Genomic DNA, 14027 nt, shown 5'->3' with positions numbered 1-14027 from the left:
AACTAATAAAAACATGAGACAGCTAATAAAAAAACATACTGATGAAGAATACAAGAAAATGTTGTATCAATCTTTGTATTAAACAAAGTGCCTGTAAAGTCATATAGCCATTAAGAACAAAGAAGCACAAAAACAAGGAAAATCTTCTTTCACTCATTTTTGACAACTGTTAATGTTACTACTGAGATTGTTGTTTGTCGTCTGGCTTGTCTGAGATCCTTGATGTTCTTCTCCATGTACAATATACCGTCTCCAGATCTTCAGGTATGCTGTCCTGATCTTTTGTATTTTGAAAGCATACACAACTGGGTTTACAGCTGAGTTAGCGTGAGAAAGCAGGAGGCCAACGTAGAAAGCCATTTCTGGTACATCATTCGGTCCACCAAAGTAAACAATGCAGTTTATTACACATTATGTGGAGAGAGAGCCAGGCCAGGGCAAACAGAGCCAAGACCAGAGACAGAGATGCTGCCAGCTATTTCTCTTTTCTTAGGTAGTTCTGAGACTGTTTTTGGACACCATTGCCTGGTTTCTGTTGAAGGTTTCCTCGTATAGTACAGAAGACATACCCATACAAAACAGTGATCACCAACAGGGGTGTCAGGGTACAAAGAAAAAAGTTGAAGTAAACCAGATATGACATTGGGATCACTGATATAAACTGGCAGACAAAAGTAGAGTTGACTGAGTTGGGCAAAGTTTCGTGGTTGTGCCATCCAAGCATGGGAGCAAAACTCAGTGGTATTGCAACAAGGCAACATGCTGCTACCGTAAGCCAAGAATGTGTCTGTGTTAGTCCTTTTGTACCTATAGAGAAAAGCAATAGTGATTGGTATTATCAATTATGTTGTCATTGTTGTTATGTTTTCATTAATCGGACAATCCGCCAATGTAAGCCAAAGTTAAAGTAATATCAACATTGCAACAATCCCACCGCTTTGGAGGACCTGGAAGACGAGTGTTTGGAGGACCTTAAAGTTTACACTGACCAATGTTTTCAACGAGTGGTCATGGGGAAGGCCAAAAGAAATGCACTCAAGACTCACCTAGACATCCATGACATCCATGACTCAATAGACAAAAAACTGTCCAGCTGCTCTAATTTCATTACTGCTGTCTAATTTACAAGCAGTCAGGCATAACAATAGCACACACATAGACACACACATACACAAATTTAGGTTGTCCATGGTTGTCAATTTGTCAATTTGCTCTTAATGCATTTCATTTAGTTCACACTTCTATGGAGGGATTACTGGGTCAGATTTAAAGCTAAAAGTCTAAAACTAAGAGTCTTAATTGAAAACTAAATGTCGAAATCGAAAACTAAAAGTCGAAATCAAAAACTAAAAGTCAAAGTCAAAAATGAATTTGGTATTTAGGATAGGGCATGTTGTATTTAGGTTTGGGCATTTAGCCATTTAGGATTGGGGGTTTGGGGATTTAGGATTGGGAATTTGAGGATTTAGGATTGGGAATTTGGGGATTAAGGATTGGGAATTTGAGGATTTAGGATTGGGAATTTGGGGATTGAGTTGTGTATGCAAATGAAGAGGCGTGGCCAAAGGCTGCAGGGAGGGTTTTGAACGGCTGAGGCGCAGAGGCACTTTATGGACTGCAGGGGGAGTGAGTAGGGCTGGAGGGAGGACTATCATTTATAATACCATAACTAAAACCGTACAGCATTTCTGTCCATGTGGCCTCACACAATAAGTCAACAGTGAAAGGAGCGCTATCCGTCTGACGAGAAAGCAGCAGGTAAGATATGCTAACATTAGCAAGTTAGCTGTATTAGGCTAACTGTTGCTGACATGTATGAGTTACGTTACTGTCGGTACATGCAGGTTTTATATGTGGCTATTAACCCCACTGCGGGCTGTGCGTATAAACTGTAAAAAATAAGGTGTGTTTCTGGGGAACAGCACCATGCTGGACAGGTGTGTGTTTACAGTGTTTGTGTGCTCTGAAAAACATAATAGCACAGCTATAAAGTCTCAGCCGGCAGACCTAGCATGGTATTATTATTATTACATACACATACGTGTAACCCTTATTACGAGGCAGTAATAATGTACATAGGTGTAGTAGTCTAAAGTAGTCTTAGAGGTTATCATTAATGTGGACCAGAATCAGAAGACGCTAAATTGTTAAGAGCCTGAGAATTGAATGTCAATAAAAACAATACCACACCAGAATGACAGTTTGCATTAAGTGTATTAAATACACAGGGCTGGTACACACAAAAAACAGTTATGAAAAATAACAAACTAAAATAATGAAGTGCGCACATAAATAAAATCCCTTTCTTTTTGGTTTCTTTGAACTCATTTCGTCCTCAGTTCCACTTGCCTTTATTGACAAAAGTTAATTTTTCACTGTTGGGGCCCTTTTAAATTTGTGTTAGTGTTTGTCCTACCACCATAAAGATGAAGAAGATCCTGGCAATCCGTCTAAAGTCAGAGTCACAAATACGGTTGGCTCACCCAGCCACCTGGACTGGGAATCTACGAATCTCTGGAAGAACGTCTGGAACATGTGCATCGGTATCACTCCGTGGAATGGATCTCAGCTGCACGATGTTTACAACTCTTTACCAAAACCTGAGCTATAAACAAGGCCAAATCATTTATCTCAATTACCATTCAGTGAATAAATGGACTGCTACAGGCTACTATAAAATAAAGTGAAATATTTCAGTACACCTTTAATGCAATATCAAAATCACTCTCTCGTTGTACAACAGCTCTTCTTGTTTCTTCTTAAGTATCATAACTATGAATTTCTCTCAAGTATCAAAAGTACATGTACATCAAAAATTACATACTTCATATAAACGCTAATTCAAGTTTCATGAACCCTAAGTAACATTAGCAGTGTCATAAATAAACTGCAGGCATTGCATGTAAACATTGATCAACTTGTATTACTTCAAATTAGAGGCATTAAGGCGTTAGCGTGCTGATTTATCCCCCTCTGCACCGGTAACAATGGAAAGAATGCACTAAAAATGTACCTCTTTAACTTCCAGTAAACACAATTAAATCCACAATTTTTAACATCATTATTTTACAAAGTAACCATTTAGCAACAATATGGAAAGGTAAAATTTCTTTTTCACAGGCATTAAACAGTATTCCGCTAGCTTATCATGGCTAATTACCCTATTAACATATGAATACAGCAGGCTCACATTAGCTTTACCCAATTAGCACCTTTGCATTGCTTCACCAATTAGCATAAATGCTAGCGAACTCACAGTAAACTCAGCAGGCTAGGTTAAATACAAACGGTCCTCAAAAGCCTGGGGCCTGTTAGCATGGATGCTAGCGAATTCAGAGGCCTAGCGCCAGGTAAACAACTCACCATTTTAGCGGAATTCACTGCCTTTAGCTCCGTGACAACAGTGGATTCGGGCAAAGCTCTCTTTTACTCTCTATATTACAACAGGGTATAGTCAGTATAAGCAATAATGATTACAGAATTTGTTTAATTCACTCCATGTCGTTTCCATCTTACCAGGTGGATAGCGCAGCCTCCTACGCCTCAGGTGCAGCCGCCAAAAGAACGTGCAGAGACGCGAAACTAGAGGCTTAACTGTAGCGGAGGCTAGCTGGCAGCTGATTGGTCAGCTCACTGCATCATACAGTTCACTAATTTGCTAACATACAAGTCCATCAAAGATGATGAGAAAAATAAACGTTAACCCTTGTGACTTGGTCAGACAACTAAATAGTGTTTCTCATTATTAAGCCTGGGCTATATACGCATGTAACGTTTAAGCCTAATAGACATCCGCTAATCAGAAATGGAGGACTCTACCTGCATCACTGCCGATGTCATTTGACCAGGGAGTGAATGGTGATTAATGCGATTGTCATCAGTGTTTTCCAAGTGTCTCCTTTTGTTATTTCACTTCACTGTATTTAGTGTGTCACTGTGTTTGTTATTGACCCCTGTTCAGCTGCATCTACACACGTGCACTGGGTTGCACCAGCTCTGTATTTCTTCTCTCCTAAATTAGGGCATAAAGTCTACACTAGAGGTGTTTGAGGTTTAAGCTCTACAGTGTTGTGATGATGTAGGAGCATTAGATGAATGAGAGATGACTAGGGTTGGAGATCTGAAGGCATCTGAAGGAAGTTTGTGAATAATGTAAGATCAGATGGCGTGGGCAGTGGTGAATAAGGATGCATGGCTGGCTGTCTGGCAGAAGGCAAACGTGAGGCAGAGGAGCAGGCGGTGATCCTGAGGTACAAGAAACAAAACATTAGTAATGAGGAAAACACTGGGAAGCAAAGGACAGATGATGAGGCAGGAGCTCTGAATTGAGTGAGCCTGAGATGTTAAACTGAGTTTTCAGTTCTTGAACAGCTGATCAAAACTAGTTCAATCAACCCTGAATGTGTTCACTGAGTTAAGCATGTAATAATAATAATAATAATAATAATAATAATAATAATAATAATAATCTTTATTTGTAGAGCACTTTTCAAAAACAAGTTACAAAGTGCTTTAACAAGTGTAAAGACAATAATACCCAAGAGACAAAAGACTAAAATACACGTTTAAGATAAATATAAAATTAGTAAAATAGAATAAAATAAAAGGGATAAAATAAAGTCAAATAAGACCGGGAAAGGCTCTCCTATAAAAGTATGTTTTAAGAAGGGACTTAAAAGAGTTCACTGACTCAGCCGACCTGATTTCCTCGGGCAGGCTGTTCCAGAGCCTCGGGGCCCTGACAGCAAACGCTCTGTCCCCTTTAGTTTTCAGTCGAGACTCTGGAACAGACAATAGACCTCTGCCCGAGGATCTCAAGGTACGTGCTGGTGCGTATGGGACTAAAAGGTCAGAAATATAACAAGGCGAGAGGCCATGAAGAGCTGTAAAAGTAATCAATAGAATTTTAAAGTCAGTTCTAAAACATACTGGGAGCCAGTGTAATGAAGCTAAAATAGGAGTAATGTGGTCATATTTCTTTGTTCTGGTTAAAAGCCTGGCAGCTGAGTTCTGGACGGTCTGAAGTCGATCAATAGATTTTTGGGTTAAACAGGTGAAAAGGCTGTTGCAATAATGCAACATTTGTAATTGTAATACTACAATTCACCATGGCAATGGGTAAATAAAGAGCAAAGTCTCCATTTTAATCCAGTGGCGCAAGAATATGTAAAGTCATAGTCCAACCCAGTAATAAAGATTGTGGTGATTTGCAGTTGAAAATTAGTCTAGGTTCAAATTGACTCTATTTTACATTTTAAAAGCTTGCTCATTTCGCATTTGAAGACTATCTACAGATGTTCAAAGACTTGAAGAAGACTGATTTTGAAACTCCATTTAGTCCATACCCTATGTTATCATGGTGCATCCAATTTTGGTCTAACTAACTAGCAGTTACTAAGCCTCTAGTGTCAACTTTATGCCCTAACTTGCCCTGACAGAGAAGTTATTGTTGCACATCTGAATAAAAATTCAGTGTGGCTTTGAATATCTTTACTAAACGGCCATGTTGAGGCTACTCACATACCTCACTAACAGTATACTACTAAAGGAAACATTTTGCACAACTCTATATTTATACAGATTAGTATTGTAGCTCCTGTTTACGACAGCTGCATGTACAGTTATGTTACAGGCTTTAGAGACACAATTTCTTTCTTCAATATGTACCACCTCATACACGGAGCAACTTTTAGAGCAATGGTGCTTGGCAATGTTGCCATCAATGGTAATGAGTAAACATTACTTCAGTAATCCCCTTCCCCCACTAATCTGCACCCACATATATCATCAGCTTAATGTCACTGGCAACAGTTAACTTAAGTTAGCTTAGCTGCTAGGTTAACATAGCTAACAACAACAACGCTTACTTTTTAACAATGCCCTGCTTGTGACACTGGAGAACAATACATAACAACAACAATACCAAGAAGCAAAAGTATCACAGAGCAATCCATTTAACTCTTTTAACCCTGATTGTACACTGTACTGTAACTTTTATTATATTTTAATGTGTATTTTTTCAATTTCCCTATGTTGCTTTAAAACTTTTTTATATTTCCCTGTTGCTTTTATGTTTTATGTAAAGCACTTTGAATTACCTTGTTGTTGAAATGTGCTATACAAATAAACTTGCCTTGCCTTGCCTTGCCTTACATGAAGAAACAACAAAACAAACCCCACTGCTACACCCTAAACAATATGTAAGGGGGTTCCTGTGTTATGAACGTAAAAAACACATTAACCTCACATTACAGTATACAGAGCTAGTGCAACACAGTGCAGGTGTGTAGATGCAGCTGAGTGGGAAACACAGGGACAGACAGGAACACTCAAAACACAGTGAAGTGAAAGAACATCGCATTAATCACCATTCACTCCCTGGTCAAATGACATCGGCAGTGATGCAGGTAGTGTCCTCTGTTTCTGATTAGCGGATGTCTATTAGGTCTAAACGTTACATCCATATGTGTATATAGTAATAATACCATGCTAGGTCTGTTGGCTGAGACTTACTTCTTACCTACAAAGCTCTTAATGGTCAGGCACCATCTTATCTTAAAGAGCTCATAGGACCTTACTACCCCACCAGAGCACTGCGCTCCCAGAATGCAGGGTTACTTGTGGTTCCTAGAGTCTCCAGAAGTAGACTAGGAGCCAGAGCGTTCAGCTATCAAGCTCCTCTCCTGTGGAACCAGGTTCCAGTTTGGGTTCAGGAGGCAGACACCATCTCCACATTTAAGAGTAGGCTTAAGACTTTCCTCTTTGATAAAGCTTATAGTTAGGGCTGGCTCAGGTGAGTCCTGAACCATCCCTTAGTTATGCTGCTATAGGCCTAGACTGCCGGGGGATTTCCCATGATGCACTGAGCTCCTCTCTCCTCTTCTTTCTCTCCCTCTGTATGCAACCTCATCCCATTATTGCATGTTACTAACACAACTTCTCCCCTTTCTGGTAGTCTTGTGCTTTCTCGTCCCTCTCCTCTCTCCTCCTATCACTTCCTGCAGGTTTTCTGGCTCTGGAGCTGTGGAGTCTGGATCTGTGGCTGCGGGTCACCTGCTGACCCCGTGTTCCTGCTCGACACCCTCTGCTGCAACGACTATTGTTACTAGTCCTATTGTTATTATAATCATTAACATTACGACTGTTACCATTAACACTACTATAAATATCTGTACCATTTTTCATTTAGTCTATAGCAACATCACCTTTACTGTCTGTACCTCTGTGTGTATATTGTGTAAGTGTAGGTGTAGGTCTCTCTCTCTCTCTCTCTCCCCCGCCCCCGAACTGTTGGGCTTCTGTAAATAGCATCATAGAGTACGGTCTAGACCTGCTCTTTTATGAAAAGCGCTGTGAGATAACTGTTGTTGTGATTTGGCGCTATATAAATAAAATTGAATTGAATTGAATTGAACTTAGACTTTTAGTTTTAAATCTGAGGCAATAATTCCTCCATACACATGTGCTGTGTTGTTTATCTATTTTGCTTGATTTTTTCCTTTTCTTTTTCTTTTTGTTGTTCAGTTGTTTTATTTTCTCTCTTGTTTATTGCCGTCTTATTGTCTCCTGTCATCTGGCTAGACCACACAACAGTTTGGACCCTGAAAGTACTAGCGCGCACAGCACACTCTTAACAGTGGCCTCATGCCAGTTTGTTTGATAAGGAAAGATAAATTCTTACTGGAAATGCTAACATTCAGGGTTAATGTTCAGTTTAGTTGGCCTTGTACTCACTCAGACAGGGGTGGGTAGATGAGGCACAACAATTATTGGTCAGTTAGATCAAAATAAGACAGATCTGAGAGAGACACACAGGCATCTGAGCCATGATGAAGACTTTGTGTGTTGCTGTTGTTGTGCTGAGTCTCACTTCAGTGTGCCAGCCTGCGTCACTGGCCTGCGAGAAGCTGTTGAAGCCAGTAGACAAAGGACCAGATGTAAGTCTCTTTCAACATTTATAACTAACATGATATTTTCCAAACTGCTTTATTAGACTAAACTAAACTGAACCTATTGAACCCCTTTGTGCTATGATTCTTTTTCCTAAAATATGTTATGATAAAAACCTTTCACAAAAGGCTTCAGATTTTTCCCAAACATTTTTAAAGTCAAAATTAATAAAACAAAATTTCTTTTTGTTATTTCAGTTGTCTGGAGGTTGGTACCTCATAGCCATTTCCTCGGACGTCTGTTTGGTTACAACATTACTGAATTCAGTTTTTTGGCCAAGTTTTGCAGTGGATGTTACCTCTAAGGACACACCAAACATCTATGATGTCAACTTTAAGGTTAAAATGTGTGTGAATGGATTTTGTGCTAAAGAATCAGAAAATTATTCATATGAGAACACCATTTTCAATGTTAACAGCAACATTAATATAAGGTTAAAATGTGAGCAATCTTTTTACTTCTTCTAATGGTGGTAAATTAGTTGGTATTTGTGCATTATACCTCACCATGTCCTGTACAATTCTTTCAGTTGTTATATCTTTATTATTATTTAAAATATTTGGCAGGTATGGATATTGTACAAATGAAACAGAACAATATTTCTATGAGAAAAACAACATCTTCAGTGTCAGCAGCAACAGTAAGTTTTGTTTAATTTGCTGTGTGCACTGATATTTGTGTCTCTTTGTATTTGCTTCTTTTAATCACTATTTAAACTTTTAATCACTATTACTACTGACATTCACTTGATTGTTTTCTCTTGTTATTACCATCCACACAAAAGGCTTTGACTTGCTGCACTTAAGACTTTTAGAGAAAATAGGTAAAAAGGAGATTATAAACAATGCATAGATACTGATAAAACTACTGCTAAACCTGTAATACATTTAAGCTTTTATGCAGGCTTTGAAATCATTTAAATGAAACTCTACAATATATATAGAGCGGTTTATATTTATTATATTATTATTTTGTAATTTATTTACTGTTAATATCTTCTAATGTTTCCAACAGATACCCCAAGTGGTGAACCAGATGTGCTGCTGCAAAGTGGCTGTCCTGACTGCATTGTCGTAAAGGACACTGACATCATTGACACTCTTATGCTCTACAGTAAGGATAACAGAGGGATGATATAAGAAAACATGTAATAATATTTCCAATAATGGTGGTATACAGGACAATGTAGCTTAAAATTACACTAATACCACAGGAAAACTACTCTGAGAGACTAATTTCCTTTATCTGGCTTCAGAATATTCATAATTCATGATTTATTCATGATACAGACTTCTGTGACGATAGCTATGAAAAGTTATTACGTATAATGTTATAATAATTCATCCTTAGGGAAATACGTCAGTAAAAATATTCTTGGCTAATCATCTAGTTGATGTGGTGAAGATATTACAACATACCCACAGACCAACATTGCTAACTAATATTGTGATATCGCTGTATTTTGTTTCTCTCTTTTACAGGTCTATAATAGCATGTACTGTAAATACATAGTCTATTTTATGTGTGTGAGAGCTTGCAGTGGTGTGGGTTAAACTAGTATAAACTGTAGAACATCATCACTTTCATCTCAAATCACCTCTTTAACAGGTAGGAGAAAGACTGTCACTGCTGCTGAGCTGAAGGAGTTTGAGACACAGACAGAGTGTCTCGGCTGGCCCACACCACAGGTCTTAAACACAGATCACGGTGAGACTTGGAAAAAAAACTGTTGTTCATGTAGAGCAGGGGTTTTCAAAGTCTGAGACTGCGAGCCTCTCCTCAGACAAAGCTTGGGAAAGCCCCCAACCCCCCCTATTGTGGTATTCACAATACCACTTCAAACATTGCAAAAATACAATTAAGGGTACAGAATCAATTGGGTATAGTGAATGGGTCTCCCAAAGAAGCTAAAGAAAGCTTATACGTGGGGGTCCATAATTTATAAAAAAAAGTAGTATACACAGTTATCACTTGATAACACCACACAGAGCACACCAGAACATTCATCACAAAACATACACATACAATCATACACATACACATCCATCCCAGTAATTCATTAGAAAACAGTTTGATATTAGATTCTAGTAAATCTATTTATGGTGGGGAAAAAAGAGGAGTGAAGCCATGTTTTGCCCCATCTTCCTTAGACATATCAATGTTATAGTCAACCAGTATACAGTCTTTTTTTAACTTATTCACTTTGTATAATAGATCTTCCAGTTTACAGCAAAATGTGTCAAGAGCAGAGTCTGGTGGACAATAGAGGACGCCAACAATAAGTGTTTTGTCATAATTGTTAATCTCAATAAATAAGGACTCACAGTGGTCATCCTCTAAATAACAATCACAGATATTTACTTGGAGACTGCTCTTAACATAAAGACAGACCCCTCCACCTAATCTATTTGGTCTATTCTTAATGTGTAGATTGTATCCATCAAGGTTAAGTAAATCGACATTTGAAAAATCATTGAGCGATGTTTCACTACACCCAATAACATCAAAATGACAGCTTGAGTTAGATAATAAGGAATCAGAATGATGTTTGTTTAAGCTTCTAATGTTTAAATGTAACAGTGAATAATTATATATATCATCTAATGGTTTTAAGTTATCAGGGTCAAAGACATTACAAGTTGTATTGCCACCCATATCAATGCAGTGCTGAAAATCTACAACGATATTAAAATCATCAAAACCCATAATGTAAACAATACAGATTGATCATGGAGTTTTCTGGGATTACATTGAGCAACCAAACACACGCACATACACACAATACACACACAAAAAAGTATTCTAATACCACTGTGTAAGCAATTTGTACCACGCCGCAGTCATCAGCGCCAACTTGCAAAAAAGGAAAAGGAAAAAAAAGGAAAATGTCTCTCACCTCTCCGCCCTCCTGCCTAGAAAACATGGTTCAAGCCTCCCATAAAAAGGAGAGTAGGCTTTAAGAGATTATCGCCCGTAATCACCGCTGTCAAAATAGGAACTCTACTTCAAATGCTAAGAAGCCATAGCCTACTGGCCTGCCATCCTCATCGCATGGATTTGGGCAAGCTATGATCCTAGGTGTTCCACAAGGGCAAGGATACAATTAAGGCTTCAGCCTCAGATACTGTGGGAAAGTGTTTTCTACCTCCCGACTCCATCTTGATGTAGAGCCTGGCCGGGTACAGCAGGGCCGGCTTGAACCCTCGCTCGTACAACTCCGACATGACTGCCTTGAACTTATTTCGCTGCTCCACAACTTCTGGGGGATAATCCTCAAACACAAGGATAGGATGGTCTTGGAATTTCAGTCTACCCCTCATGGTCCGGGCATGGCGGATGATCTTGTGCTTTACCTGGAACCTGAGGAGACGGATAATGACCGGTCTTGGCCGCTGGTTGGGTGGAGGTTTAAGTGCGAGGGCTCTATGCGCCCGTTCACACTCCACAGCTGAATCGAGGACCCCTCCAAAGACCTCCTCGAGCATGGTCGCAGCAGCTCAACAGCGGATCAGCAAGTTTGTGAATCCACCACTTTTGGATAGGTTTAGGAGCAAGTTAGGCAACAAATGGTGAGGTTAAAGATGAGTAACCATTTGCAAGAGCGCGAGACGCAGTGTGCTTCGCTTGTTACCACATCACGTGACAAAACTTATGATTATATTATCTGATCACATAGACACTCACATTTGAGACAAAATAGCCTAATATTGCTGTTTGACATAACTTTTTACTACACTAAATAGTTTTAAAAAGATCTGTCCAAAGCCATAGCCTACTAGCCTGCCATCCTCATCGCATGGATTTGGGCAAGCTATGATCCTAGGTGTTCCACAAGGGCAAGGATACAATTAAGGCTTCAGCCTCAGATACTGTGGGAAAGTGTTTTCTACCTCCCGACTCCATCTTGATGTAGAGCCTGGCCGGGTACAGCAGGGCCGGCTTGAACCCTCGCTCGTACAACTCCGACATGACTGCCTTGAACTTATTTCGCTGCTCCACAACTTCTGGGGGATAATCCTCAAACACAAGGATAGGATGGTCACAAGGATAGGATGGTCCATTTGCAAGAGCGCGAGACGCAGTGTGCTTCGCTTGTTACCACATCACGTGACAAAACTTATGATTATATTATCTGATCACATAGACACTCACATTTGAGACAAAATAGCCTAATATTGCTGTTTGACATAACTTTTTACTACACTAAATAGTTTTAAAAAGATCTGTCCAAAGCCATTTATTATTTTCTGACTCTGATGGGGGGGGGGGACTGTTCCCCAAAACTACTGTATCTCTGAACTCTCACACATGTAGGCTATTCTATGTGATCTCCTTTTGATAACTAATGCAATAAGTAATGTAATATTGTTTAATTTCCATTCACTGAGCCTCCCCTGAAACTGTTTGGAGCCCCCCTAGGGAGGCCCGCCTCACACTTTGAAAACCCCTGATGTACAGTAAGATGTCCTTACAGTCGACTTATGAGTGTGGTGGCGTTGTGTCATGATACCTACCATTTTATTCTCTGCGGTGCCATTTTATGTCACAGTATGTAATGCATGTAATGGTAAAATGTATTGTGGGGATAAAAATATACACTATAAAATAGTGTTATTTATATTGTCAATACTGTCAGCTTTCTAATTTAAATTTTTGCTCCCTGCACAGAGTACGAAAACTGCCCAGCACTTGATGATGATGATGATGACACCGATACTTCCAGATTATCACTCATGATGTATCAAAGACTGAAAAACGTGTATACAGAGCCGCTCAAGTGTCTTGCATATGACTTTCTTTATTACCCCCGTCTTGCCTATGAGTGGGTTCGGCAAGAGTGGGATAATATATGGCCCTTTTAGGGCACTACTACAACAAACATTCAATCAAACCAATCATGTTTACGTGAAATGGTTCCCCATTTACACCTGGTATTAGAATGTGATTTGTATCCGTTATTTTGAATGCATTCTCGTTATTCTCATAGAAATCTGATCTCTGTCCTCCAGAGCAAAAAAAAGCGTGATTCATTTGAGGTAGGGGATTTCGCCCCAGACTCCTTTAAAAATCACATAGTTTTGTTTGTTTCTCAATTAAGTTAAGTATTTGTCCCCTCTTGCCAAAAGTAATTGCCTGGATGAAGGTATTCCTTTCTTCGTATAAGAAGATTGTTATTCACTTCTGACCCATATAGCTTTAATTTGTCTGCCTTCGTGCTTGCTATATTTTATGTTGGCTAAAAACAAATATCTGTAAGCAAAACTATTTTGTCATGTGTAGATGCCAGCATGTCATAGGCTATGGATTGTGTTTATACCTATCTAAGACCTGAGCACAACACCAGCCAGATCATCTCCAGGGGTAAAACTTTGAGAGTTGCAAACTTGTAGAACTTTTTCTGTCATCCACAAACACAACAGTAACACCATTTGACATTCTTCATTGCAGGTGTACAAAATCATATTCTATCAATCACAAATGACAAAACTTATACACTCACATTTTTGCTAATGTTGCTGCAGAAAAAAACGTTGTGTTTAAGAATAAATTCAACTCTTAATCTATTTTTCTCTGTGACTTTAAATTTACTGATACACATTTTTGAAAATCACACTTTTCATGCAGTGATATTCATGTGCAGGTGTTTGTTAAACAGGTAACAGCTACAGACAAAACAAAATATGCTAGTCTGGCAGTGGTGACTGTAAGCCTATATTAGTTTTAGCACAGTGCATGTGTGCAGTCACAAACTCCATACTTCACTGCTAAAATCCACTGACTCCAACCTAAAATCCTCTGATTCCAAGCCGTGTCAAGCAGCACAGAGCAGATCAAACCAGGCAGGAAGTCAGACACAGAATGGCATAGAGACCCCTGTGGAGACTCCCGATCGTAAAACAACAATAAACAAGGTTAAGGCAGACACAAAAAGAAATCATTTAACTATGTAGCCTACTTTATCATAGTAGAAGCACAAAAAGCAAACACTGATTACCAAATCAACAAAATGTAAACAAAATCAGTCAGGCAAAATGCTCTGATTCTGAAATGCTCCTTGTGGGAAATGCAGCCTGATG

General features: G+C 39.1%; 1 protein-coding gene and 1 long non-coding RNA gene across 2 annotated transcripts; one reads left to right on the top strand and one right to left on the bottom strand.

Moving 5' to 3' along the window:
• Positions 1–58: 58 nt before the first annotated feature.
• Positions 59–3428, bottom strand: LOC119885662. Its single transcript, XR_005441376.1, has 3 exons — positions 3364–3428; positions 2417–2605; positions 59–807 (listed from the first exon to the last, which is right to left on the bottom strand). It is a non-coding gene; the product is annotated as an uncharacterized LOC119885662 (long non-coding RNA).
• Positions 3429–7774: 4346 nt separating this feature from the next.
• On the top strand, positions 7775–13514 carry LOC119885660. The gene is made up of 6 exons (XM_038695806.1): positions 7775–7937; positions 8148–8296; positions 8517–8590; positions 8965–9063; positions 9559–9657; positions 12619–13514. Exons 1-6 carry the CDS (start codon positions 7827–7829, stop codon positions 12810–12812), a joined length of 726 nt encoding a protein of 241 aa, XP_038551734.1. The 5' UTR covers positions 7775–7826; the 3' UTR covers positions 12813–13514.
• Positions 13515–14027: the final 513 nt, after the last annotated feature.

Source organism: Micropterus salmoides, unplaced genomic scaffold (genome assembly GCF_014851395.1).
Source record: "Micropterus salmoides isolate LMB-PRFRI ecotype aquatic unplaced genomic scaffold, ASM1485139v1 Ms_hic_scaffold_4, whole genome shotgun sequence".
NCBI lineage: Eukaryota > Metazoa > Chordata > Actinopteri > Centrarchiformes > Centrarchidae > Micropterus > Micropterus salmoides.
This window is presented reverse-complemented; position numbering and strand designations above follow the sequence as displayed.

Coding starts and splice junctions, on each gene's coding strand:
- LOC119885660 (XM_038695806.1), top strand. CDS start 7,827: ATGATGAAGACTTTGTGTGTTGCTGTTGTTGTGCTGAGTCTCACTTCA. Junction 7,938..8,147: donor CAGTAGACAAAGGACCAGAT/GTAAGTCTCTTT, acceptor TTGTTATTTCAG/TTGTCTGGAGGTTGGTACCT. Junction 8,297..8,516: donor GTCAACTTTAAGGTTAAAAT/GTGTGTGAATGG, acceptor AATATTTGGCAG/GTATGGATATTGTACAAATG.